Below are 24,973 nucleotides of genomic sequence, written 5' to 3'. Positions count from 1 at the left end.
AAGCTTCACACCCTTCCACTCGCTACTTTTGTGGAGAAATGAGAGCTGTGCAAATCATATTTTGTTTTTCATATTGTCAAAGGGGCTTAAAAAGGCAGTCAGTTATTTTCATTCTTTTGCATGATGTTTTCTCTCAGGCTTTCAAACTGAAAACGTTCAAAATTAAAATATATTTCTCATTTTCTGTACCGCTTTATCCTCACTAGGGGTTGCGGGGGTGCTGGAGCCTATCCGAGCTGACTTCGGGCCAGCTGCGGGGGGCATCCTGAATCTGTGGCCAGACAATGGCAAACTGGAGTACCCAAAGAAAACCCACACAGGCCCGGGGAGAACATACAAACTCCACACAGGTGGTCCGACCTGGATTCGAACCCAGGTCCCCTATTGTGAGGCTGACGCCCTAAAATGTATATTAGTTTTTTTTTAAATTAAAAAATATATTATAATTATGAAACATTCATTAATTCATTTTCTGAACCGCTTCTAGTCACAACGGTTGTGAGGGGTGCTGGAGTCCATCTCAGGAGACTTCGGGCACTAGGCGGGAAGTCCTTCAATTAGCGGACAGCCAATCACAGGGCACAAAGAGAAAGACAACTGCACTTGCTCACACACATACTTCATATCATTCATGTTTTGGGAATATGGGACGAAACCGGAGTACCAGGAGAAAACCCACATAATCCCAGGGGAGAACATGCAAAGTCCAAACCGTGAGGACCAAACTCAGAACTGTGACGCCGATGTGCTAACCACTCCTACGCTGGGCCATTTTGAAACATATATAATCACTAATTAATTAAAGCCCATCCGCCAAACGCGTCCCTTAAGGACAAAATATTAGCAATAGAAGGCTGCCGGGTGCAGTGCTTGTATTGACCTGAAGATAAAATAGTGGCGCACGCCAACAAGATCACCGAATTTCTACTGGCTTCTTCTTCTTCTTCCCTTGACTCTTCTTCGTCTGAAAATCACGGATGCAAAACTCACAACAAACAATGTTAGACATCAGCGCCCATGTTTAGGATTGAACGCTAATGTAAGTTTTATTTGTTTTATGCTTTTGAACGTGTTCCATTTTTATTCATTGTTTCCTCCGTGGCCTGCAATAAAAGTGTCGCTTTTATCGGTAAGACAAACTTTGCTGCCCGTCCTGTAACACTTCAGGAATGGGACACATCTGAAGATGTCAACAACATGGTAAGTGCAACACATTGTTTTAAGATATTTTGCTGTTTCTTCTTCACCAGTCTGACAAATAAGATATCAACAAAAGCAAAATATATAAACGTATAATGTAATTTTACTTGAATGAGCAGATCTAAAAAAAAAGATCACACAAGTCTCATCTCATTTTCTGAAACGCTTTACCCTCACTAGGGTCGCGTGGGGTGCTGGAGCCTATCCCAGCTGACTTCGGGCACCAGGATATAAACAACCATTCACGCTCACACTAATACCTAGGGGCAATTTAGATTGTCCAATCAGCCTACCACGCATGTGTTTAAAATGTGGAAGGAAACTGGAGAAAACCCACGCAGGCCCGGAGAAAACATGCAAAATTGAATCCAGGTACCCCGACGTTGGGCCGAAACGCTAACCACTCGCCCTAGGAAACAGTAAGGATTCATTTTCAAAATATTTCGAATTTTAAATGCATCAATTTTCCATGAGTACTTTTGTCTTGCGATTGCCTTGTATATCTCAAAAGTAGATTTTTTTATATATATATATCTCAAATTTTGTATAAAAAAAATCTTATTGCAGGACTAATGACGGCAAATATGAGAAATGTTCCAAGTATACTTTTATTTTAAATTGTGCCAGTAGTATTGTTCTTGAATATACCATTTTTTTTTTAGATATTTTTAAACCAGATTAAATGACATCAATTATGAGTATTTTTTTTATGGAACGCCAGATTTGAATGAAAGTACCTTTTCTTGACTGACCAATACCTACAATAAAGTGTAATTTTTTACCCCACATATGCATCTAAGGCATTGTTTCCCAGCTGGTTATGAGCTGTGGCACACTTTGCACCGCAAAAATCTCAAAGCACACAATCAGATGAAAATCTCATTTAAAAGTGTTGCCTATCTTTACAATATAAAGTTATTCTCATCAAATTGTTATCAACAGGAATCAAACAAAAACAAAAAAAGTCTTTCAGTATCTCATTTTACACAATGACAGCTTCTGGATCAGGTGGTGTAAAAATAAATAATGTACTGATTTTTATTCTCGTCATTTTATGATTTATTCTCCCAAAATTATTTCAAGATCTGAATTTTACATGAAAATTTTAGTTTTGTGGTCACACAGACTTCGCCAAAAGCCGATGCTCGTTAAACCAAACTCCCGATTCACGTTACATTAAAAATAACCAACAAAACAACTTAAATATGAACTGAAATATTACAATATTAATCTATTGTTATTACAATCAATGACTTCTTGGCTGGTAATTTCCTGCGGCACACTTGACCACCGCTCACGACATTGTGGTTAGGAAACATTGACCTGAAGGTCAAATAATAAACACTTGGCGGGTCTCTATTCCCTGTTTCAAGTGTTTTTTGTTTTTAACTGTTTTGAAGATTTAAAGATACTTTCATGTATCATTTGATTTATTATTTGATTTCCATGTGACATAAAGCACTTTGAATTACTTTGTCTTGAATTGTGTTTGGGTTTTCTCCCAGTAGTCCGATTTCCTCCCACATCCAAAAAAACATGCAGGTTAGTGGAACACTCTAAATTGCCCCTATGTATGAGTTTGAGCATGACTGATTGTCCGTCTCCTTGTGCCCTGTGATTGGCTGACCACCGATCTAGGGGGTCCCACTCCTGGTGCCTGTAGTGACCTGAGATAGGCTCCAGCACCCCGGCAATACTTTTGTGAATAAATGGTTCAAAAAATTATTGAATGTTATAAGAAAAGGTGGATGTTTAATGCAATATTTTTTTCTTTCTGCAAATTTTGCACAATTCATGCACCTCCATCTGTCCACTTAACGATGAGATGGAAAAAGGAAGACGTCTTTAATAAATGAAGTGGATCTTTTCACATGCTTCTCTCCATTGAAGTCTTAAATGCATGTGGTTAAAACATTAAAGCTCGATTCTTTGGTTGGAGATAATTGGCCATGGAGCCATTAGCAGTTATTTTATTTCAATGTTCCGTATGTTTTTTTTTTCTCTTATGAGGCCATTCTGAATCCTTTTTACTGGAAAATGGCTCTTTAAAGAAATCTTTGTGCCGAGAATTTCTACAATTATCTTTGCACAAGAATTATTGTGGAGTACCTACCAGTAATAGTAGATGTAAAGGGATGAAATGAAATTAAAAAAAATGGGCTAAATTCATATACTGATAATGCTTGTGTCCCAAACTGGGTGCTTTTGTAAACATGCCCAAATGTGTCTAAATATTTTTTGTACTCTTGGGGTTGCTTGCAAGGCAGTACTCAAAAACCACAGTAGTCAGATGCAAGCTTGCCGACATCCAGAAGCACTCTCATTAACGCAATAGGTAACTTCAAGAGGCTTATTCTTATTTTTGTTAACCACCTGACATAAGCCCTTCTAGTGTTTATTTGTTGTCTGAAGTTGGTTGAACACTTTTTCATTGGAGTAGGGGGTATAAATCGGCAATCATAGCATTAGACACTCTGACAAGGAGTATGTTTGCCCTCGATGGAAACAAAACAAAAACAAAATGGATATTCAAATCGAACTGCATCAATCTATTTTTGTCTTGCGTGCAGTGTTGTACGGTCAACAATTGGTTGTTATATAGGGCATCTTAGTGGGTGAACTTAAATATGATGCTGGTCATGGTCAAATTCAGTTAAGATTCCTTTGTGGTTAAGGGATTTTCTGCAGGAATTTTAAAAGTGGCTGAAACAGACACCAAAATAGTTTCTCAATTTTGTCCATAACCTACCGCTCACTCTTAACATCCCAACCCGAGAATACGCCAAGGCGCCAAGTTTAAAATCTTGAGTGAAATAGTAAGATTAGAATGCCCTTTTGGTTGTGCAAACTTTAAAGCAGCCGTACGATAACCTCTTTTCCCCTTCTCCATTTCTTCTTTTTCCTAAAAACAAAAGTAGCTGTGCAATTGTGTAGTTGTTCAGCCCTTTCTGGCTGTCCACACCATCTGTCCAAAGAGGAGATTTTTGAGTCAACCAGCCTAAGTGATGGATGAAGACAGACCCACGCTTAAGCCCAGGCGGATCCAGAATCAGAATGTGGTCCATCGGCTGGAGAGACGCAGGGTCTGTTCAGGCCGGCCTGGAGCTCACTGGTACAGGGTACGCTGCTTCCACCAGAATTTGTTTCCCAACTTCACGGTGGTCAATGTGGAGAAGCCCCCTTGCTTTCTGAGGAAGTTCTCACCTGATGGACGCTGCTTCATCGCATTCTCATCCGACCAAACATCACTTGAGGTAAAATTATATTACAGTACATGTAAGAACTTTCTTTTTTTTTATTTGCCAGTCAAAATGCGGTAAAGATCCTAGTATAGTATATTCTGGTTGGTACCCCAACTTACGAAAATATTTGGTTCAAGATGTGGTTTTGTGGTTTTTCCCTAATTAGAGACGCGTTTCACATTGAAAAGCTTTCATTCATTCTAAGGCCCCAACCACTACTAACTAAACCCTTTAAAATGATCGAAGTTCAGTGGTACTCTGACATACGAGTGCTCCGACTTACGAGTAATTTGAGACACGACTAAATTTTTTAGCAAATATCTGGAAATACGAGACAAATTTTGATATACGCGGAGACAGCAGACGCAAGGGGCTGCTAATAAGAACATCATGGACACTGTCTCTCTCTCTCTCTCTCTCTCTCTCTCTCTCTCTCTCTCTCTCTCTCTCTCTCTCTCTCTCTCTCTCTCTCTCTCTCTCTCTCTCTCCGCAACTACCTCGTGTAATGTCTCTGCGAGCACTGGGCGGAGCATCAGCCATGTGCTTAAATAAAGGGTGAAAACTGCTCATAATTTCGGGTTTCAATTAAATGACAGGTGTCAAAGAGGTGGACTGAGGACTGCGGAAGTAAATCATGTCGACTTTGTTTCATTCTAAGATTCAAATTACGATAATAGTTACACAAAGTATACCCCCCACACACACACACATCTTTTTAGAATGAAAAATAATTATTTTAATTAATATTTTTTTTTTCATTTTACTTTTCGTGCTTTTCCATTGGATAAAAATGTTTTTTAAATATTTGTTTCTCCCCTTTTTTAATTAAAATATGTCAATTAAAAACAATACAAGTGAATATTGACCCACTTTTAATTTTGTATTCCAACTCATCATCGCACTATAAAGCCGATACTGTTTTCCGTTGAGTCATATACGTCCTCTCCCCGAATCCTTACCTTCCATTACGTCGCCGGTTTCAACTCCCCAGATCATAAATAATTTAAAGATCTCTGTAAGATAATTTATTTTTGAATATGTCTTGACAAGATTCTGTCATTTAAAAACCTAAATGACAGTTTCATAGAAGAACATTTTTCATAAATAATGAAACTTTTATGTTACAGATTTATGAATACCAAGGATGCCAAGCTGCCCAAGATCTCCTTAGAGGTCAGGACGGTGAAACCCTTCTAACAGCCAGTGACCAGCGTTCCCTCAACATCCGTGGACGCCTGTTTGAACGTTTTTTCTCCCTGCTTCACGTCACTAATGTGGCATCAAATGGAGAACATCTCAATCGGGAGTGTAGCCTCTTCACTGACGACTGCCGCTATGTCATTGTTGGCTCGGCCGTGTATGTGCCCGAAGACCCACAACCGTACTTCTTTGAGGTATGTCATCAAAACCACAATGAAAATTCATTGCAATAACACTAACAATATCGCTTCAACAGGTATATCGCAACAACGAATCTGTGACTCCGAATCTTCGGTCCCCTTTAGAAGACTATTCCCTCCACATTATCGACCTCCATACAGGCAGACTATGTGATACCAGGTCCTTTAAATTTGACAAGATCATCCTTTCTCACAATCAGGGCCTCTACCTCTACAGAAATATCCTGGCTGTACTGTCGGTTCAACAGCAGACCATACATGTCTTTCAGGTAATCCGATTTTTTCGATATAAGGCATGTGGATAAGTTCTCAGTTGTAGGTGCACGTAGACTAGAGAAAAGAATTTGGAACATCCGCTTATCATTGCCTCTTCTCTGCAGGTGACTCCAGAGGGAATGTTTTTGGATGTCAGGACCATAGGACGTTTTTGCTATGAGGATGATCTCTTGACTCTCTCGGCTGTATACACAGAGGCTCAGGCTGAGAGTCAGCCGGGTTTCCCGCGTCTCTACACAGACGAAACGATCAACTCCCTTAAGCACCGGCTGCTGGTCTACCTGTGGAGAAGGGCCGAACAGGACGGCAGTGCTACTGCCAAGAGAAGGTATGCAATCCAAAAATGTTTTAATATTGAGAACAAATGTGTTACTTTGAAGTGAAGGTTTTAGGAAAAATCATCTCACATGGTATTTCCAGAGCTGTCAACCATTTCAGGAGCTCCCTTGTCTCATTTCCGGAGTTTAATGTGATTCACGCAAAATTGATATGCGCTAAAGTCGCACAAGACAAATCATTCGTCAGAACTTGTAATTCGTATGATTCATACTGAACTCTTGTTTTCCTATTTATAGTGCAGTTGTTCAAGATGGCAGAAGCCGTAGCGAGGGTGTGAATTTCGAGGCATTTAAATTGGACATTTGGTACTTTTCTGAAATGGTTGCTTCAAAAAAAAATTAAATGACAATTTTTGGGGATTTCCAGAGTTTTAGGGAGGTAGTCCAGAGTCCCGCAATTTGCATCGCATTTCTGGGTAATCTCCTGAAATCCCAGAGTATTTGGCAGATCTCTATTTCTTAGATACTGTATGAATCAAAAGCACATCATTAGGGTCAATATCATAAGGAAGTTTGTAATTCATCCAGTAATGGTTGTTTTCTTACTGCAAAGCAGAAAATAACCACAAATTGTAAATGTTAATTTTCCGGAATCTACTGGTAAAAAACAATATAGCAACACTATGTCTCGTGCGCATATAAGCCATATCCTTGGTTCAGTCATCATTCTTTTTGTCATAAATGCGGTTTATATTCTAGAATATATATATATATATATATATATATATATATATATATATATATATATATATATATATATATATATATATATATATATATATATATATATATATATATATATATATATATATATATATATATATATATATATATATATATATATATATATATATATATATATATATATATATATATATATATATATATATATATATATATATATATATATATATATATATATATATATATATATATATATATATATATATATATATATATATATATATATATATATATATATATATATATATATATATATATATATATATATATATATATATATATATATATATATATATATATATATATATATATATATATATATATATATATATATATATATATATATATATATATATATATATATATATATATATATATATATATATATATATATATATATATATATATATATATATATATATATATATATATATATATATATATATATATATATATATATATATATATATATATATATATATATATATATATATATATATATATATATATATATATATATATATATATATATATATATATATATATATATATATATATATATATATATATATATATATATATATATGTTAATTTACATTCGTGTCCTCACTTAAATAGTCATATATAAATATATACATTGATTTTGATCAATGCAAAAGATACATGAAAAAGAGAGCATGGTGTATTTTGTCTTGGTCTTATCTTGCCATACTTTCAATTTGTGTGGCAATGTGCTGCTCCCAGTCTGATTCCATGCAGTTGTGCTACCAATCAGTTCAGCGGTGAAAATGGTTTACCACATGGATTTTACTTGGAATAACCATGCTTATCACAACAAAATCATCGTTAAGCATTACAATGCTCCATTTCATGCTGTAAGGACTATCTCTGCATTACTGCAGCCGTAGGCGGGGAAAATGGCAGAAGTCTTGTGGCATACTACTCTCCTGACCTCAACTTTGTTGAGAACATTTGGAGAATCTGCAAGCTAAATATTTATGAGGTTGGGGGGCAGTGTCCAACGAGATAGCAGCTTTGGGACACTTTTCTGACATGCAAAGAAATGTAAGCAAGAGATTTTCCATGTTAAAATGTAACTTTTTGTATCAAGATGTTTTAGTTTGAAGTAGTGTTTGATTTTTAGTAAATATGATCTCCAAATGCTATAAATTCGATAAATGACAACTTTCAGTTCTTTGCAATTTATGAAATATTTTGAAACTGTTGTGACTAATCATAATTTGAACATTTTCAGTTTTTTTTCTTCTGGAAAAAAATGTTGTCATTGGAAGGTTTACTCACTGGTATTCAAATCATACTGCAATGGTTAATGACGAGAAAATTATGCTGCCTTACATTTGCATGGGCAATTTAGAGGGAAAAAAAATGAAACATGACATTTGCCTAATACTAATTTGGAACCTAGTGTGAAACTTTAGACCTGTTTTATGCCATTTTGAAAGGTAGCTTGCTGCTCTTGGTTCTGTCTCCTCTTATAAATCTCAATACAATTTGAACCACCCTATGACCAGCACAGGTTGCTGGTGGAATATAAGATGGCTCAAATATAGTACTCTTCTCATTTTTTTTATATGTACAGTTTTTTACTCCTGATGTTTGTTTTTTGAAGGGGTTTCAAAGTATAGTCTGCTTTTGATGTTGAGTTCTGTCACTATTCAGATACTTTCAGAGTGTACATTGCTTTAATTAGAGCACTTTAAGTGCTTCAATCACTGCCACACAGTAATTGGTTTGTGCAGAAAAAAAAACTACAGAAATTTAGGATCTTCCATCTAGCATTGACTGATCAATGGCTTCCTTAAGGTGAATCAAACTTGACTAATAATTCAGTTGTCATTAAAATTACAATGCACTTTTTAAATATTTAATCAAAAACTGGTTGATAATGTACTCTGGAGAAAATAAATCAGCGTAACTATACATTTTCATGTAACTGTGCGTGTTGTTCTTTTATCCTAAAATATTTTGTTTGTCCCTATCAGATTTTTCCAGTTTTTCGATCAGCTACGGAAACTGAGAATGTGGAAGATGCAGCTGCTGGATGAGCATCATCTCTTTATTAAATACACAAGTGAAGACGTGGTTACACTCAGGGTCACAGACCCCTCACAGGTACACACACCCCCACGTGGTTCTCTTTGTTGGGTTTTTCCTATTGCCTCATGCCTTTTGTTGTCTGTGCTGTATGAAAAGGATTCCTTTTTTTTCTTCATCTCCAAGGACCCTCTCTGCTACAGACTTGAATCTCTCCCTTGTTTGATTCAGGGTAGCCACAGAAGAATTCAATTACATTCTATTTATGTACATTTTTATTTTTTAACAAACATACAGGATATTGGTTAAGGACTAGTATGCTGCAAAGCTTTGGCATTCTCCGTTTTTTTTCACCCTTGAATATTGCAGGAAATACATATTTCCTCCCCTTCCCTTTTGAATGAGACAATATTCTCCCTTTTTCTGTGGCAGCCATCTTTTTTCGTCGTCTACAACATGGTGTCAACAGAGGTGCTGGCTGTCTTTGAAAACACCTCGGATCAGCTGCTGGAGTTGTTTGAGAATTTTTGTGACTTGTTCAGAAATGCCACGCTGCACAGTCAGGCTGTCCAGTTTCCTTGTTCTGCTTCCTCAAATAACTACGCTCGGCAAGTCCAAAGAAGGTAATTGAAGGAAAACCAATTTGCTTTTTCTACATCTCTGAAATACAGTGTTAAAATAAAAAATGGCCCCAAACTTGGATAGATATCATTTAGATTTTTTTTATTTTTAAAGAAACGACAGTGGTACCCTTAGAAATTTGCTTGATGTGTTCCGAGACTGAGCTCGTATGTCAATTTACTCGTATCTCAAATCAACGTTTCCCATAGAAATGAACTAAATACAAATTTATTCGTCCCCATCCTATGGGAAAAGAAAAACTTGACATTCTTACAATGGAAAAACATTTTAATGCTTGCAATTTACCATCTACTAACAGAGTAACAAATAACTAGGGGTTATGATGATTAATAATAAAATGAGTCCTTAAATACAATGCAGATGGGAAAGAGAGAGAGAGACAGACTTGATGGATGTGCTCATAAAGTAATATAAACTTTAATGTAACTTACGTTACACTAAATTTAAACCTTCTTGTGTAATAACCAATGCAAAGAGGTTAATGTATTCCACCGCGGCTTTCGGCGGACTTCCTGCTTGGCTAGCCAGCTCAGTAATTAACTGACCAATCATGTTTTTTGATTATTTTGGGCTTAATATCGATTGTCATCATACGCTTTTTCTTCGCACTACCCTTCATTGCACCAGATTGCTTTGGATCCATTGTTCTTCCCCTTAATTCTGCTCTGACTAATGCAAAATAAAAAATACGGAAAAAATTTAACGCTCCGCACGAGGGAGATGCGGCGAGAGAGACAGTGCAGTGAAATCATAAAACAGCCTATCGCGGCCTGGCCAATTGGCTGTCTCAAATGCTCATATCTCAAAATTTGGCTTGATATACTGCTGCCATTTAATTTTTGTTTTGTTGTGGTTAGTGTTAGTTTGGAATGAAATGTCTTTAGGAGCATTAAGATCGGTTTAAAAAATCAGTAATTGGCGAAAAAATTGTGATCGGTACACTCCTAATATAAAGTAAGGTAACGACATGGATGGGAAACTTGATGTAGATTAACCTGACTCTTTTTGAAAAAGTTCTGACCTCAGCTAGTGGATTGTCTGTGTTGATCCGTGTCTGTCTGTCTGTGACTCAGATTCAAAAACACCATTGTGAATGCCAAATACGGCGGCCATACAGAGGCAGTGCGCCGGCTACTGGGTCAACTGCCAATTAGTGCTCAGTCCTACAGCAGCAGCCCTTACCTAGACCTGTCACTTTTCAGCTATGATGACAAGTGGGTTTCTGTGATGGAGAGACCCAAGATCTGTGGGGACCATCCAATCAGGTATAGTTAACATCAAGCATTACTGCTAACTTACAAGTGAATTTTAACTAATTATTCTAAATTACAAACTTTCACTCGCCTCAGCTTCAAACATCTATTGAATAGCAGCGAACAAAATACGGCCATAAATTTACGTTTAACTTAAAGTGCATCATGTTATTCCTGGTTATTATTTTTCCTCTCTAAGAAAACAATTGTTTCATTTTAGTTCTTTTTAATACTTAAATTTCACTAAAGACACCAAAAATTTCTGAAATGCTTACTCTAATAAGGGTCACTGGGGGTCAACTATGGGGAACCTGCAGGGGACACCCTAAATTATTGGCCAGCCAATCGTAGGGCCCTAGGAGGAAAACAACCATTCACGCTCACACTCATACCTAGGGACAATTAAGAATGCTCAACCAAACCGGTATACCCAGGGAAAACCCACGCGAACCTGTAGAGAACATGCAAGATCCACACAGGATGATCAGAACTCACCGGGGATTGAACCCTCGATTTTAAAATTGTGAGGCCGATGCGCTACCACTGGGCCACTATGAGAATATTAAAAGTAAAAATGTTAAGTTGACTGCAATATTTAAATATTGCCATATGTTCTAATAAGCCCTTTATTAACAAAACTTTAAAAATAGTCGTACAAAGTTTGTGAAGCTTAAATAAAGCTTTAAAAAACAATCAAACAGAAATGCAATGAAAATCATTGCAACAGCAGAACTAGGACGGAGCTGTTGTATTTACGTATCAACCAAAGGAACCTAAACGCGGTTAAAATTTTTAATGCAGATTACGCTTTGTCTTGTAGCACTGAAAGAAAAGCCTGGTAGCCCACCAGGCTTTTAAAACACTGAGAAAATCCCTATTCAAAGTAATATATAGATGTGAAATATTGCAATTATACAAAAAATATTCATGATCTACATCACCCAAATGTCTTTCTCGGCACACTTCAGGTTCTATGCACGTGATTCCGGCTTACTGAAGTTTAAGATCCAGGCGGGCCTTCTAGGACGGCCGGTCAACCACGGCGTGCGGCGCCTTGTGGCGTTCACTTTCCATCCTTTCGAACCCTTTGCCATTTCAGTTCAGCGCACCAATGCAGAGTATGTGGTCAATTTTCACATGCGGCATGTTTACGCGTGAAGCACCTTTTTTTTAATGTGGCAGGATCCTTAAAAACCTCATCAAATATGTAGGGTACTCTATGCGAAGGGGACAACAAATGATGTGTAATACCACCTCTGCTTTTGGTCGGAAATAAGCCTTTTTCTGTGTAATATCAGATCCCATTTCTAGCACATAAAGAGACTTTAAGAGGGAGACGTTACTCCAAGTGCTGATAGAGTTGTGCCCATAGTGCTTGGGCACAGTAGATGGCAAGGTTCCAAAGGAGGAAACCTGAGGTTGTTTTTGTTCTCTTTTCAAATGTGGGACAAATACATTTTAAAGTTTTATTTTTACTTGATCAGTTTTATGTTATACATTTGTACATATTTTATAATAATAAAATGATCACTTTTTTACTTTTGTCTTTTGCTCATTTTAACCAAATAGCAAGTTGTAATTGATTTGCTCATCACTATAAACCTGTGAAGCAATTTATTCAGATTGATTTTTTTTGTGGGTGTGTTCTGGCTACAATTGCGTAGAGAAAGTGAACGTGAAAAGTTCGGTCTTTTGGTATGAAACCACTCCTTCTTTTCTATCTCTTTCTATACTTGTCAATTGTGTAAACTGAGGTCAACATGTACCATTTATTTGTCTCATCTGATCTCATTTTATGAACCGCTATATCCTCACTAGGGCCGTGGGGGGTGCTGGCGCCTATCCCAGCTGACTTCACCCTGAATTGGTGGCCAGCCAATTGCAGGGCAGGAGGAGACAAACACCCATTCATGCACACACTCATACTTAGGGGCAATTTGGAGTGTCCAATCCACCTACCTTGCATGTCTTTGGAATGTGGGAGGAAACCGTAGTACCCGGAGAAAACCCACATAGGTTCAGGGAGAACATGAAAGCTCCACACAGGTGGAACATCCTGCATTTGAACCCAAATAAGTGCAAGAATCGTGGGTTCCTCTTTATGTCTGTTGTACAAAATTTAAACTGCATTTTTATATTTTCTACTGCAGCTATCGATGTAAGAGTTGACATGACAAGGTTAGTACATAGTTACAAAAAAAATGAAATCTGTCAAATCCCAACTTCAAGATTTGCAATTTTTCCTATCAGGAAGAACAAATTGATTTCATAAACATTTACCGTGTTTGTAAGTAACATGCATATGTGAGATGGGTGGGTGAGTAGTTTACAGTTTGTACTCATGAAAAATGTGCTAAGTCTTTGCCTGCCAATTTTTAACAGTTAATATTCAGACTCTTTATCGGGAGATCGCATGATAGAGGTTTAAAGAAACAAACATGTTGGCAATTAAAACTTTATTCTTTTAACAACCAGGGTCTCATTAGGGGGTTGATGATCATACCAAGCTGCAAGACCCTGTTATGCAGGTATGTCAATATTTTCTTTTGTCGCAGATCACTCAGTAGGTATGATTTCCCCTGGTGGACCATTATTTCTGCCAATTGGTGCTACCTTTAAGAAATGACTTAGTGGTTATCAAATTCAGGGTGAAGTACATTTTTAGGGACATTGTTTTTCCATTTCCCACTGTCTGGACCCCCTTATAGTCGGCAGGTACACGTCCTATATTCCTCCAATGTTGTAACTGTCTCAGTTGAGCTCTTCCTGGAATGCAATTTTATTAGTGCATGTCGTAATGTCAATGAATATATTCATTCATTCTTGCAATCATACGTTTGTGGTCTGACACAACCCACTACGAGGCCCACTAAAGGGTTAGGGTTAGCTAAAAGGTTGTTCTGCCTTTTTGTTTCTTCATACAGTCCATAGAGAATCACAGTTTATTTAAAAATCTAGTGCCGGACATGGTTGGACTTGGTGTGAATGAGTGTGTGCAAAAGGAAATATTGTCTTCATTTCTTACATTTGATGTTTTATATTAGCAGATGTATTTGTGTGTATTTTATGTTATTTTAGCAATAAACATGAAGTTAGTGCACATGTACAGTGGTACCTCGAGATACAAGCTTAATTTGAATATAATATTGGATTGGAAAAACATTTTTATTTGTTCTAATTCGCCATCTATTAACAAAGTAACAAATAATCAGTGGTTTAATAGTACTAAAAAGTGTTTAATAGTACTAAAATGTGTTTAATAGTACTAAAATGTGTTTAATAGTACGAAAATGTGTTTAATATTACCAAAATGTGTTTAATAGTACTAAAATTAGACAGATTCCGGAGTGGGGTGGGAGGGGGATCTTTTTGCATGGCAACGCGCTCATAATATAACAAACAAATTTAAATGAACATGGATTATGATGCAGGCACACTCAAAAATACATTTATTCTAACCTTACACTAAACTTAATTCAAATTTTGTTTTAAATTTTAAAACCTTTCTTCTCCCGGGTCGCCTCTATTTGCCCCGCCTCCACCCTGACTTTCAGATGCAACCCATCGAGGGTTGTTTGTTTTTGTACTCCCTTCAAAATATTCCAAAAATGATGTGCACAATTGTCCTCACAATAGGATAACGCACCACCACTTGCCAACGAGTAGTATATACTCCTTTCAGAGCGATCGATCCGCTATTCCCACTGTCTAACGGGAAGAAAAAAAACACTGAAAAAAATGCAACGCTCCGCCCAGTGCTCGTTGAGACATTACATGAGGGAGTTGCGACCAGAAAGACAGTGCCCATGATCTTCTTATGAGCAGCCTCTCACGTCTGCTGTATGCTTGTATACAAAATGTGTATTGTATCTCAAGATAAATATTTCCCCGAAATTTTACTCATATATCGGGGCACTTATATGTCGAGGTACCACTGTATATGTAGATACCTAGCGCCCCGGGGCCTAGAGATTGACAGTGATGCTCTAATTCAGCATTCCCCAACCTTTTTCTTATTGCGGACCAGTAAAGCTTTTTCTATTTTCTCGCGCGCCGGCTAATGAGGAGGTCGACAACTTAAGACAAAATTTTCTGGGGGTGGGGTAAGTGCACAAACAACACCCACCACGGCCCAAGTCCCAAGCATAATAGCAATTATTTATTATTATTATAAAAACTCTGAATTGCCTCAAAGTATGAGTGTGAGCCCTAATGGTTGTTTGTCTTCTTGTGCCCTATGATTGGCTGGCCAACAATTCAGGGTGTCCCCCCCGCCTCTGGCCCGCAGTCAGCCGGGATAGGCTCCACACCCCCCTTAGTGAGGATAAAGCGGTTCAGGTAGAAGGGCGAGATTGAAAAGGTTAATATTTTTTTTACACTGACGGACCAGTACTAGGTAGCTTGCGGACACTGCTCTAATTTACACGAGTGAACCTCATCCCCCAGCCACCGTCTATTCGGTCAGCAATGTTTAAGCAACAAACGTAATTGGGGCCTTGGAATTGAACTTCCGTCGATTATGTGGTGGTCTCTAACCCAGCCCACAAACAAATGCCAAAATGAATGTGGAGCAGCGTTAAGCACTCAACACATATTCAGATATGCTAATAGCCTGACACACCTCCACTTTCTGACAACAGCTCTGACATGAATGCAAAGTTGTGAATAGAAAAGGCGTGTGGAATAAACAGAAAAGAAGGAACATGTCCACGCAGCTGCAAGGGGTCACAGTGGTATGAGGAGCAGGTGCTGAGGGATTAAGTGTCCCTCTAGCCTAGCCTCTGGTTACACACCATGATCAACCCATGAGATGTGTGTGTGTGTGTGTGTGTGTGTGTGTGTGTGTGTGTGTGTGTGTGTGTGTGTGTGTGTGTGTGTGTGTGTGTGTGTGTGTGTGTGTGTGTGTGTGTGTGTGTGTGTGTGTGTGTGTGTGTGTGTGTGTTTGTATCCAAAAGACTTTCCAACAATGCTTAAGGCTAAATGAAAAAGGCAATCACAGACAGAAGAAAAATGATAGAAAATGGTGACCATCTAAAAAGTGGCCAGACTAAACGCAGGCCGCAACGTGAGGTCCGATTGGCTTCATTGTCTCAATCTGGTCAAGATGTGAAACATGTGATATTAACTGTGATTAATGGGGACAATGTTATGTCATCGCCATTATATTTGTTTGTGTAAGATGATGTTTGAAAACACGCTGTGATAATCATCTAATTACAGGAAGCACACGCAGCAGGCCCACATAGAGATGGACACATCATCTGTTCTTGAGTCTAGGGAGAAAGATTGCTAGAGAAAAATTGATTGTCCACGTCTTTTGTTGTGGTTTTTCTCGCAATTGGCCATTAAGCAAATTTGATTTTGAACGAGTGTATGGAGCACATATAGAGGATGCGCTTGTCATAGTTGCCAACAACATTCATGCTTTAAATGAAAATATATCACGGGAGCAAAGCAACCTATTTCAAATCTATAGTATACCAAGGCCTAGACTGAAGTAACAGGTAAAGCCGGCACTTGCGCTTTCACCTTGGTTGCTATGGTTGCCTGGTAACCTAGTCTTTTCTAATTGCTGTTGTCTTGGCAACAGCACAACCAATGTAATCCAGAAAAGGCCACAATCCTAAATGTTCCTACCTTCTCCTCTTCTCCAAGCACATTGAGTCTCATTAAACCGTGGCAACCTTCAAATAAATACATTATGACCTATTCAAGTTCTCGTACGGTTTCATCTGAACTCTGAACAGTGGCGGTACAAAATATGTCATCCAGCCTGAAGCCTTTCAATTGCACTCTTAACATTAGCATTAGAAAATGATGCCCCATTATAACGCTCAGTCGTGATATGACGCATTCATGTGTATTCCATTTTTGTTCGGCTGTACATGCTTGACTAACATAAGGAGCTGGTTTGAACATATGGAACCGATTCTGGGCAAGTGCCAGTGACTGAACTCATTAATACATTAGCTGTTATGGGGCCAAAGCAGGGCCTGGAAAATATGAATTTTTGTGTCAGAAATATATTTGTATCTCCAAATAAATATATTTTAATTTTGGCAGCAGAAAATTAATTTACGACAGTAGTACCTCCAGATATGAGCTTAATTCGTTCCGGAACTGAGCTCATATGTCGATTTACTCATAACTCAAATCATATTCTGTACTGTGTCGAAGCAGTACTGATTTTAGCTCTCATGCATCTGCGAAAATGGCCCAGGAAAATTATTGGAAATCATTTTGGTTCGGCAACCAATAATTCATAATTCTTTTGCATAGATATTAATATAATTACATCGTAAAGGCCCAATTGGAAATATGTTTATGGCAATATGCTGCAATAATTGTGATACCTATTGGCTATTTTTTTTTGGAAGTATTTATTTTTTTATTTTTACACCGTTGACTTGTCAATGACGGAAAGGCTAATTCTTCAACTCGAGGCATACTAGGTTTGCTTTAAATTTCTGCAAAGGCAAGAGGAGTTAATGATGCGGATTCAATGCAGTGACTGAAATAAAGGTCACAGCAGATTTCGCAGGTTGGATTTGATTACCTCCTAACACTCGCCATGCTTATTGCTCCCTTTTCTTATATGAAGCCAACAGGTCCCTTGACTTCTGAAAAGGCATTTTTTTATTGTTCTATAGATAGAATCTGCTTTCAGATTAGCTTTCTTTTGAAGTTGATTGGTTTGTTAGAACATGGACAAATTCGGACCGAATAGAAACTAAATCTGTTGCCTATAAAACCACATGACCAGCACTGATGGTCACTGTACAGTGACAGATTTTGATTTACAGTGGTACCTTGAGATACAAGCTTAATTCGTTCCGGGACTGAGCTTTTAGGTGGATTTACTCATAACTCAAATGAACGGTTCCGATAGAAATGAAATAAAAACTAATTAATTGGTTCCAACCCTCTGAAAAAACACCAAAAAACAGGATATTGGATTGGAATTTTTTTTTTATATGTTCTAATTTGCTATCTATTAACAAAATAACAAATAACTAGTGGTTTAATAGTACTAAAATTTGTTTAGTTGTAATAAAATTAGACGTATTTTGTGGAGGGGAAAGGGGGTGGGACTTTTCGCACGGCAACGCTCTCGTAACATAACATAAACAAATTGAAATGAACTCAGATTACAATGCAGACACATTCAAAAATAAATTTAATCTAACCTTACACTAAACTTAATTCAAAACTGGTTGCCAGTTAGTGGATTTGCACAAAGAGAGACAGGCAATCATTCACACCCACAATCACACCGCCAAAGAGTGGGAATTGAATCCACGCTGCACACACTGAAGTCAAGTTAAAAAAACACTGCACCATCAGGTGGACATCTATTAGAAAAATGATCATAATCTTATTTAACTGCCAGCTCATGTCCCTAAATATTTGTTGTGGCAATTTGTTTAAAAAAAAAGAAGGTAAATTGATATCGAAAGCACTTATTGTCATCAATGGAAGTCAAAGTGACAAAGAAATACATAAAATCCCCAGCGCAAAATGCACACACAGGCCACATCTTTTTGGAATGTTTGTCTTTATCCGTCTTGTTTTCAGTTCATTGAAAGACTATTTGTCCATACAAGATTAAAAATGCACGGTCTGTATCCCATTTTGGGGACAGAAATGATCACCTCAGCAATCAACTTTACTTGATTTTCTGTACCTGAGACAAAAGCCCCTGTGCCTGTTTGTTCAGACATGATTTAGGCAAAGACTGACAGAAGAAGCCAGTTGGTTTATTTTTTTTCTCATTTGCCGCCTCGCAGGAAGGCTTCAGTGTTTTTCCAAGATGTCAACAAGTCTGTAACAAATTGAATTTACTTTGTAGTCTGTAGTCAGCTGTGTGTCTGGATAAATGCTTTGTATGAAGCTACTACTTTTTCCAAAGTCACTGTGCCTCGATTTCCTACTACACCAGCTTCTGATTTGATTAAAAAAATGCACCAAACAAAAAAAAAAAAAGCGAGACTACATTTTAACTGCTGTAGGTTCACATGAAAAAAAATGAAAAAAATAAATCCAATATTTTTTTTTAAATAGTAGTTGAGTTCTTGTACTCCTCATCATTGAATGGAATTCATTATTTTTGGACAAAAAATTTGACATGAGAGACTAGTCAACAACACTACCGATTACATTATTACTAGTATTTCACCTCTTTCCTTTTGCTGTCGAATAATTGGGTGTCACTTATGTTACCCACATACAAGTCCGTATACACACACCCCCACACTGTGGTTCTCTGAACATCTAAACACTCCAAATGCGCCAACATGTCATATAACTGGGATTAACACTTCAGCCTTCTGCACCTTTGATTGAGACCACTGATATGTCGGTGAGTCTCCCAGTGAGGCCACCAGCGTCACCATCTAATGAGATCAGGGTAAAGGTAGGGCACATGGGGAAAGAGAGCAAAGGCCTAAATATTGACCGCAAATATTTGAAGATAGGTTGGACTCTTGAGCATGAAATACACCTATCTCACACAAATGTGTCTAACTCACACCCTGTACTCAATACGGATAATTGAAAGGAAGGAAAACAGATCCGCATCTACAGGAACATTTCAAATTATTGTTGCAACCAGCTATTGAACCATAGGGCTTAATCCCCCCATGTAATATGACTTTTTTTCTTTTATATCCATTTTTTTTTCATTTTCTTAACCGCTTTATCATCACTAAGGTTGCGAGGGGTGCTGGACTCTATCCCAGCTGACTTTGCCAATCGAAGGGCACAAGGAGACAACTTTTTTTTTTTTAATAAATGGATTAAAAGAACTGGATCAAAAGCACTGAATATTCTGTTTTTATAGATCTAAAACAATGTTTATTTTAGCATTTTTTCTTGGTAAAGGAAAATATTTTTATATATTTTTAGATTTTGCAAGATTATTTTTTTACCTCAAAACACAAAAAATGGATGAAAAATTGCAATTATTAATTTAAAAGGGGGAAATCAGGAAATATGATATACATCTATATCTAAAATTTTAATTTGATCCTGAAACAAAAAGTCGGCACTCATGATTTACTTTCTCGGACCACACAAAAGGATGTGGCGGACCAGATTTGGCCCCCGGGCCGCCACTTTGACACCTGTGATTTAGAGTGTCCAATCAGCCTACCATGCATGGCTTTGGAATGTGGGAGGAAAGCGGAGTACCTAGATAAAACCCAAGCAGGCCTGGGGAAAACATGCAAACTTCACACAGGTGAACTGACCTGGATTCAAATGGTTATTTTCTCTTTGTGTATTTGCAATGTAATGTCAAAATTGGAACTGGTTCAGATGAGGATGCAAGTCCTGGAGAACATAACATGGAATATTTAGCCTGACAAGTTCAAACTAGAAGCAGAATAAACCTAACATAGCGCATGAGGAGAGCCCGAGACGGAAGCACCTTGGGTTGCATTAATATCAGGTTTTAGGTCTCTACTGAATGGTAAAATCTTTTATTTACCCCTCTTGACTCTTAAAGCAAGCACAATGATTGAAAATGAATAATGTATTATCTGAAAATATTTAAAATAGGGATTTTTTTAATGCAACAGCAACTAAAGCATTGTTGTTTTGGGGCCTATGTCATTGTTAACAACTCCTCATTGGCCAAACATCATTTGTTATCTGTTAAAAGCAGTCTTCAGTAAAATGGTTTGATCAAAATAACAGAAATTGTTACTTACTGACTAGTTTGCTCTCTTTTATGTGCTCAATTTACTCAGTTTACCGCTTGGTCGGACAGAAAAAGAAAAAAATCAAGTTGGAGCAATTTTATACACAACACATGTTAACCATTGTTCTGCATGCAACATGTATGAACCAATTTTCCGGGAAAAATGCTTAAATTTCTTGTTAAAAAACAAAACAAAACCGTTGGCCGCCTTAGCAATGAAAGTGAATGGATAAGGGGACTCCACAGGAAAAAAACCTTTGCCTTCACTTACATCAATCCTGGTTGTGGCGCAGTGAAATTCAATCTATCAAATTCAGTAGAACACCCCCTGAGGTGACAGTGGGACTTTAAATCAGACCATGAATAGGAAATATCTTGCTTCACGCACGCATACACACAAATGACATGCTACTTGCTAAGTAAGAAATCATTTTTTCAAATGTATATGAAAGATGTCTTTTTTTTATGTGCACTGTACTATTATCGTGTCATCTAGTTGACATTCTCAATAGTAGCTAACAGTCATTTTGTCCTTCAATGATGACGTACACTGGATCTCATGAACTCCTTATTCAACCTCATCTTATTCTCCTCACCTGGTGGTTCTATCACATCGATAAATTCATTCATTTTCTGAACCGCTTTTCCTTTCATGGGTCCCCGGGGGTGCTGGAGCCTATCCCAGCTGACTTCGGACCAGAGGTCGGTGGCCAGCCAATTGCAGGCACATCAATATATTTTTTAACCTGAAAAGGAATATAATGTGATGTTGAACATGGCCGACCATACACGTTCCTGTACTTGAGTTAACTTATTTCTGAGGTTTCAAGTGGAAATCTGTATGAACTGATCATATAAGTAACCAAAAATTCAATTGTACACACATGTATCTCCAAGCATTGAAACACATCAGAATATGTAGGAACTTTTTTGTTTTGCACAAAAATGAAGTCATCTATTTAATGAGCTTACTCAAATTCTTATTTTTTTGTGTCTTTTTGTTTAATCTCGTGGCATGGTGCAGAAAAAGAAAGGTGTACATTTGTGGCATATATAAAATGAGTCATCTATCAAATGCAAAAGATGATCAAAGCTCTCCCTCAGCTGGAGAAAATTTGAACAGCATCATCTTTTGTGTTAAACTAAAGAAAACTATCTAATAGTATTTATATATGATCTCAGAGAGGTATTTTTATTTTATTTTAGTGACGATGATGGTATGAGCCTATCAAAGTGAACATTTCAATACTCGGTTTAACCATTGTGATTACTGTGACAAACTCTGACAAATATATTTAATCCCGTATTTAATACAATTCACACAATTTCACATGTCAAATATTTGGCTTTCTTAAGAATACATTTTACTTTATTCTTTGCAAAACATTAATATTTTTTAAATAATTGAGAAGGAAAGTCTGTATCCAACACAAATGCTTCAGTTTTGCATCATTGATTGGCTCATTACTCGTATTAATTCATTCATCTTCCAGGGGTGCTGGAGCCAACTACGGGCACCAGGCAGGGGACATCCTGAATTGGTGGCCAGCCAATCACAGGGCACAAGGAGACGGACAACCGCTGATTATAAGTATCGTATTTTGCGCACTATGAAGCGCAACTAAAAGACTTCAATTCTTTGAAAATCCGCGAGAGCGCCTTATAATCCGATGCACTTTATATATGAATCAATGTTATTTAATAATTATATGAAATTCCCTTTAGCACAGCTCCATCTAGTTGACATATAACGTGACTCCTAACCACTTCTACTATTGTACAACAACTCCGTCTAGTGGATGTATAACAAAAACTCCAACTACTACTACAACTACCACCAATCCCACTACAGTAATCCCTTGAGATACAAGCTTAATGTGTTCCAGGACCGAGCTGGTATGTCGATTTACTCATATCTCAAATCAACTTTTCCCATAGTAATGAACTAAATACTAATTAATTCGTTCCCACCAACTGGAGAAAACACACACCAAAAAACAGGATATTGGAATGGAAAAACAGATTTTTATCTGTTCTAATTGGCCATCTACTAACAGAGTAACTAATTACCATCTAGTGGTTATGTTGTTGAATACTAAAAAGAGACATTCAGTACAATGTAGAGTGGGGGAGGGGAGAGAGAGAGAGACTTTTTCGTAACATGATATAAACAAATTTAACTGAACTTGGATTATGATGCAGACACACTCAAAAAATGTTTAATCTAACCTTACACTAAATTTAATGTTAATTCTCTTTTATTTTGTTTTTTTTTTTTTACCTTTCTTCTCCCAGGTTGTCTCTTTTTGCCTCACCTCTACCCTGACTTTCAGCCGGAGTTTTTAAAAGGAATCAATCGAGCGTTGTTTGCTTTTGTCTTCCCTTCAAAATATTCCGAAAATGATGCACACAAATGTCCCCAAAATTGGATAACGCACAACCACTTGCCAACTTGTCCGGGTGCTTGCCCCTCTCGTATTAGCTAGTCACGAATACACTACTCTCATGTTTTTTTTTATTATTATTTTGTGCTTAACATCGATTGTAATCACACGCCTTTTCTTTGCACAACTCTCCAGTCTACCTGCTTGCTTTGGAGCTATTGTTGTTCCCTTTACAGTCAAATCTCATTGCTATGCCACCCGTTGGGACCGAGCAAAAGTGGCATTGTAGTGAGAGTGGCATAGTAACAAGGGTTTTTAAAATAGGTTTTCTTGCTTACTTAAGCCACATGAGCACCCCCTCATTGGGCTTTGTGTCTTGGAGCTTGCGTCAGCTTCATGCACTTTGATGGAACTCCAGCTTAGATTGATTTGATTGGTTCTCTTAACTTCGAGGACCCATTTCTTGCTTATCTGCCTGGCTAGCTTGGACCTCCTTCTTCTCTTGCAATGTATAGTCGGTTCTCTTGTATTTCTGAGCTGACATTGTGGTTTAAATTTGAAAAAGAAATGAATTCCAAAGTACAACACAAAATTGTGACGTACTAGTGAGATTAGGGGTTGGTATAATACATTTATTTTGGATTAAAATGTGTCGGGACCGAGCAAAAGTGGCAAAATAGCGAGAGTGGCATAGTAACGAGGTGGCATAGTAACTAAAAATTACAATGATTGATTTAAAAGGGGAAATCAGGAAATTTAATATACATCTATACTCTTCATTTTAATTTGATCCTAAAACAGAAAGTCGGCACTCATGATTTACTTTCTTGGGCCGCACAAAATAATGCAGCGGGCCAGATTTGCCCCCCGGGCCCTACTTTGACACCTGTGGATTAAACTGTCTGTGCTTGATCAGTTGGAAACAAAACTTGCACCCACTGCGGCCTTTTGTGGAAAGGTTTGGACACCCCTGTAAATATTGTGTTGTTGTGAGTATTGTATATGAGTTATAATACAAACTTGAACTAAGCAGTTTTTAGGGCACAAATAAAATAGGGAATTTGTGTTCTGTTTGCCTGTTACATCACGCGAAGACATTTTGGCAATTTGATTTCTACGATGACGAAGGGTCGTTGCAGAGCAGTTAATAATTTACAGATTTCTGTAGCATGTATTGCCAAACCAGTTTGGTTTTCTTGACTTCAATTACATAAAGTGAGCTTTTTAAAAAAAAATAGGCATCTCTCTCTAAGTGTTGCTTCGACAAGAGGATTCTGCCTGGTTATAATCACGCTTTTTTGGAGGGTTTATTAGTGTAATCTTTGCCTTTTTAAAAATATCACCCGGGAAACAGGCCGGCCTGACCTAGTCAAGGTTACATAAATAAAATTGCTTGTGTAAGTAATGACTTTTTTGAGCGACAGCAGTTTCTGAGTATAATAATATACTAAATTAAAATATAACTCATTAGCTGACATTAAGGTGATAGATGAAACTGAGTTGCTCCAAAAATAAACTGGTTTTATTATGGCCATAGAGTAATTTGGGAATATTATATTGAAATATTTTGGAATGATATAACACTCGAGTATTCAGAAATGATAATCAAGAGTAATGTTACTTCAGAATATTACTACTCAAGTCCAACTGACCTGCTTAAGTGCAAACCAGCTTTAGTCCGAACCTGTTTAAAATAATGATTTTAAATATGAAAGAAAAAAGATCTTAGAGGATGTATA

The 24,973-nt window shown here is 37.3% G+C and overlaps 1 protein-coding gene across 10 annotated transcripts; it reads left to right on the top strand.

Annotated features, from left to right (window-relative positions):
* The first annotated feature begins 888 nt into the window (after positions 1-888).
* On the top strand, positions 889-23,718 carry det1 (DET1 partner of COP1 E3 ubiquitin ligase). 10 transcript variants are annotated; one of them, XM_077712126.1, is made up of 10 exons: positions 956-1,039; positions 1,116-1,200; positions 4,119-4,454; positions 5,570-5,836; positions 5,899-6,111; positions 6,223-6,446; positions 9,204-9,333; positions 9,688-9,878; positions 10,971-11,162; positions 12,119-12,417. In XM_077712126.1, exons 3-10 carry the CDS (start codon positions 4,206-4,208, stop codon positions 12,306-12,308), a joined length of 1,656 nt encoding a protein of 551 aa, XP_077568252.1. In that variant the 5' UTR covers positions 956-1,039; positions 1,116-1,200; positions 4,119-4,205; the 3' UTR covers positions 12,309-12,417. The 10 variants fall into 10 exon arrangements, with proteins under 10 accessions (XP_077568256.1, XP_077568257.1, XP_077568252.1 ...); XM_077712128.1 differs by having other exon boundaries at positions 4,116-4,454; XM_077712133.1 differs by lacking the exon at positions 12,119-12,417 and adding exons at positions 13,626-13,678; positions 23,146-23,718 and having other exon boundaries at positions 962-1,200.
* The last annotated feature ends 1,255 nt before the right edge of the window (positions 23,719-24,973 follow it).

This window comes from Stigmatopora nigra, chromosome 2 (assembly GCF_051989575.1).
Source record: "Stigmatopora nigra isolate UIUO_SnigA chromosome 2, RoL_Snig_1.1, whole genome shotgun sequence".
NCBI classification, from domain to species: Eukaryota; Metazoa; Chordata; class Actinopteri; order Syngnathiformes; family Syngnathidae; genus Stigmatopora; species Stigmatopora nigra.
The sequence above is the reverse complement of the archived record's forward strand: the minus strand, read 5'-3'. Positions and strand labels throughout refer to the sequence as shown.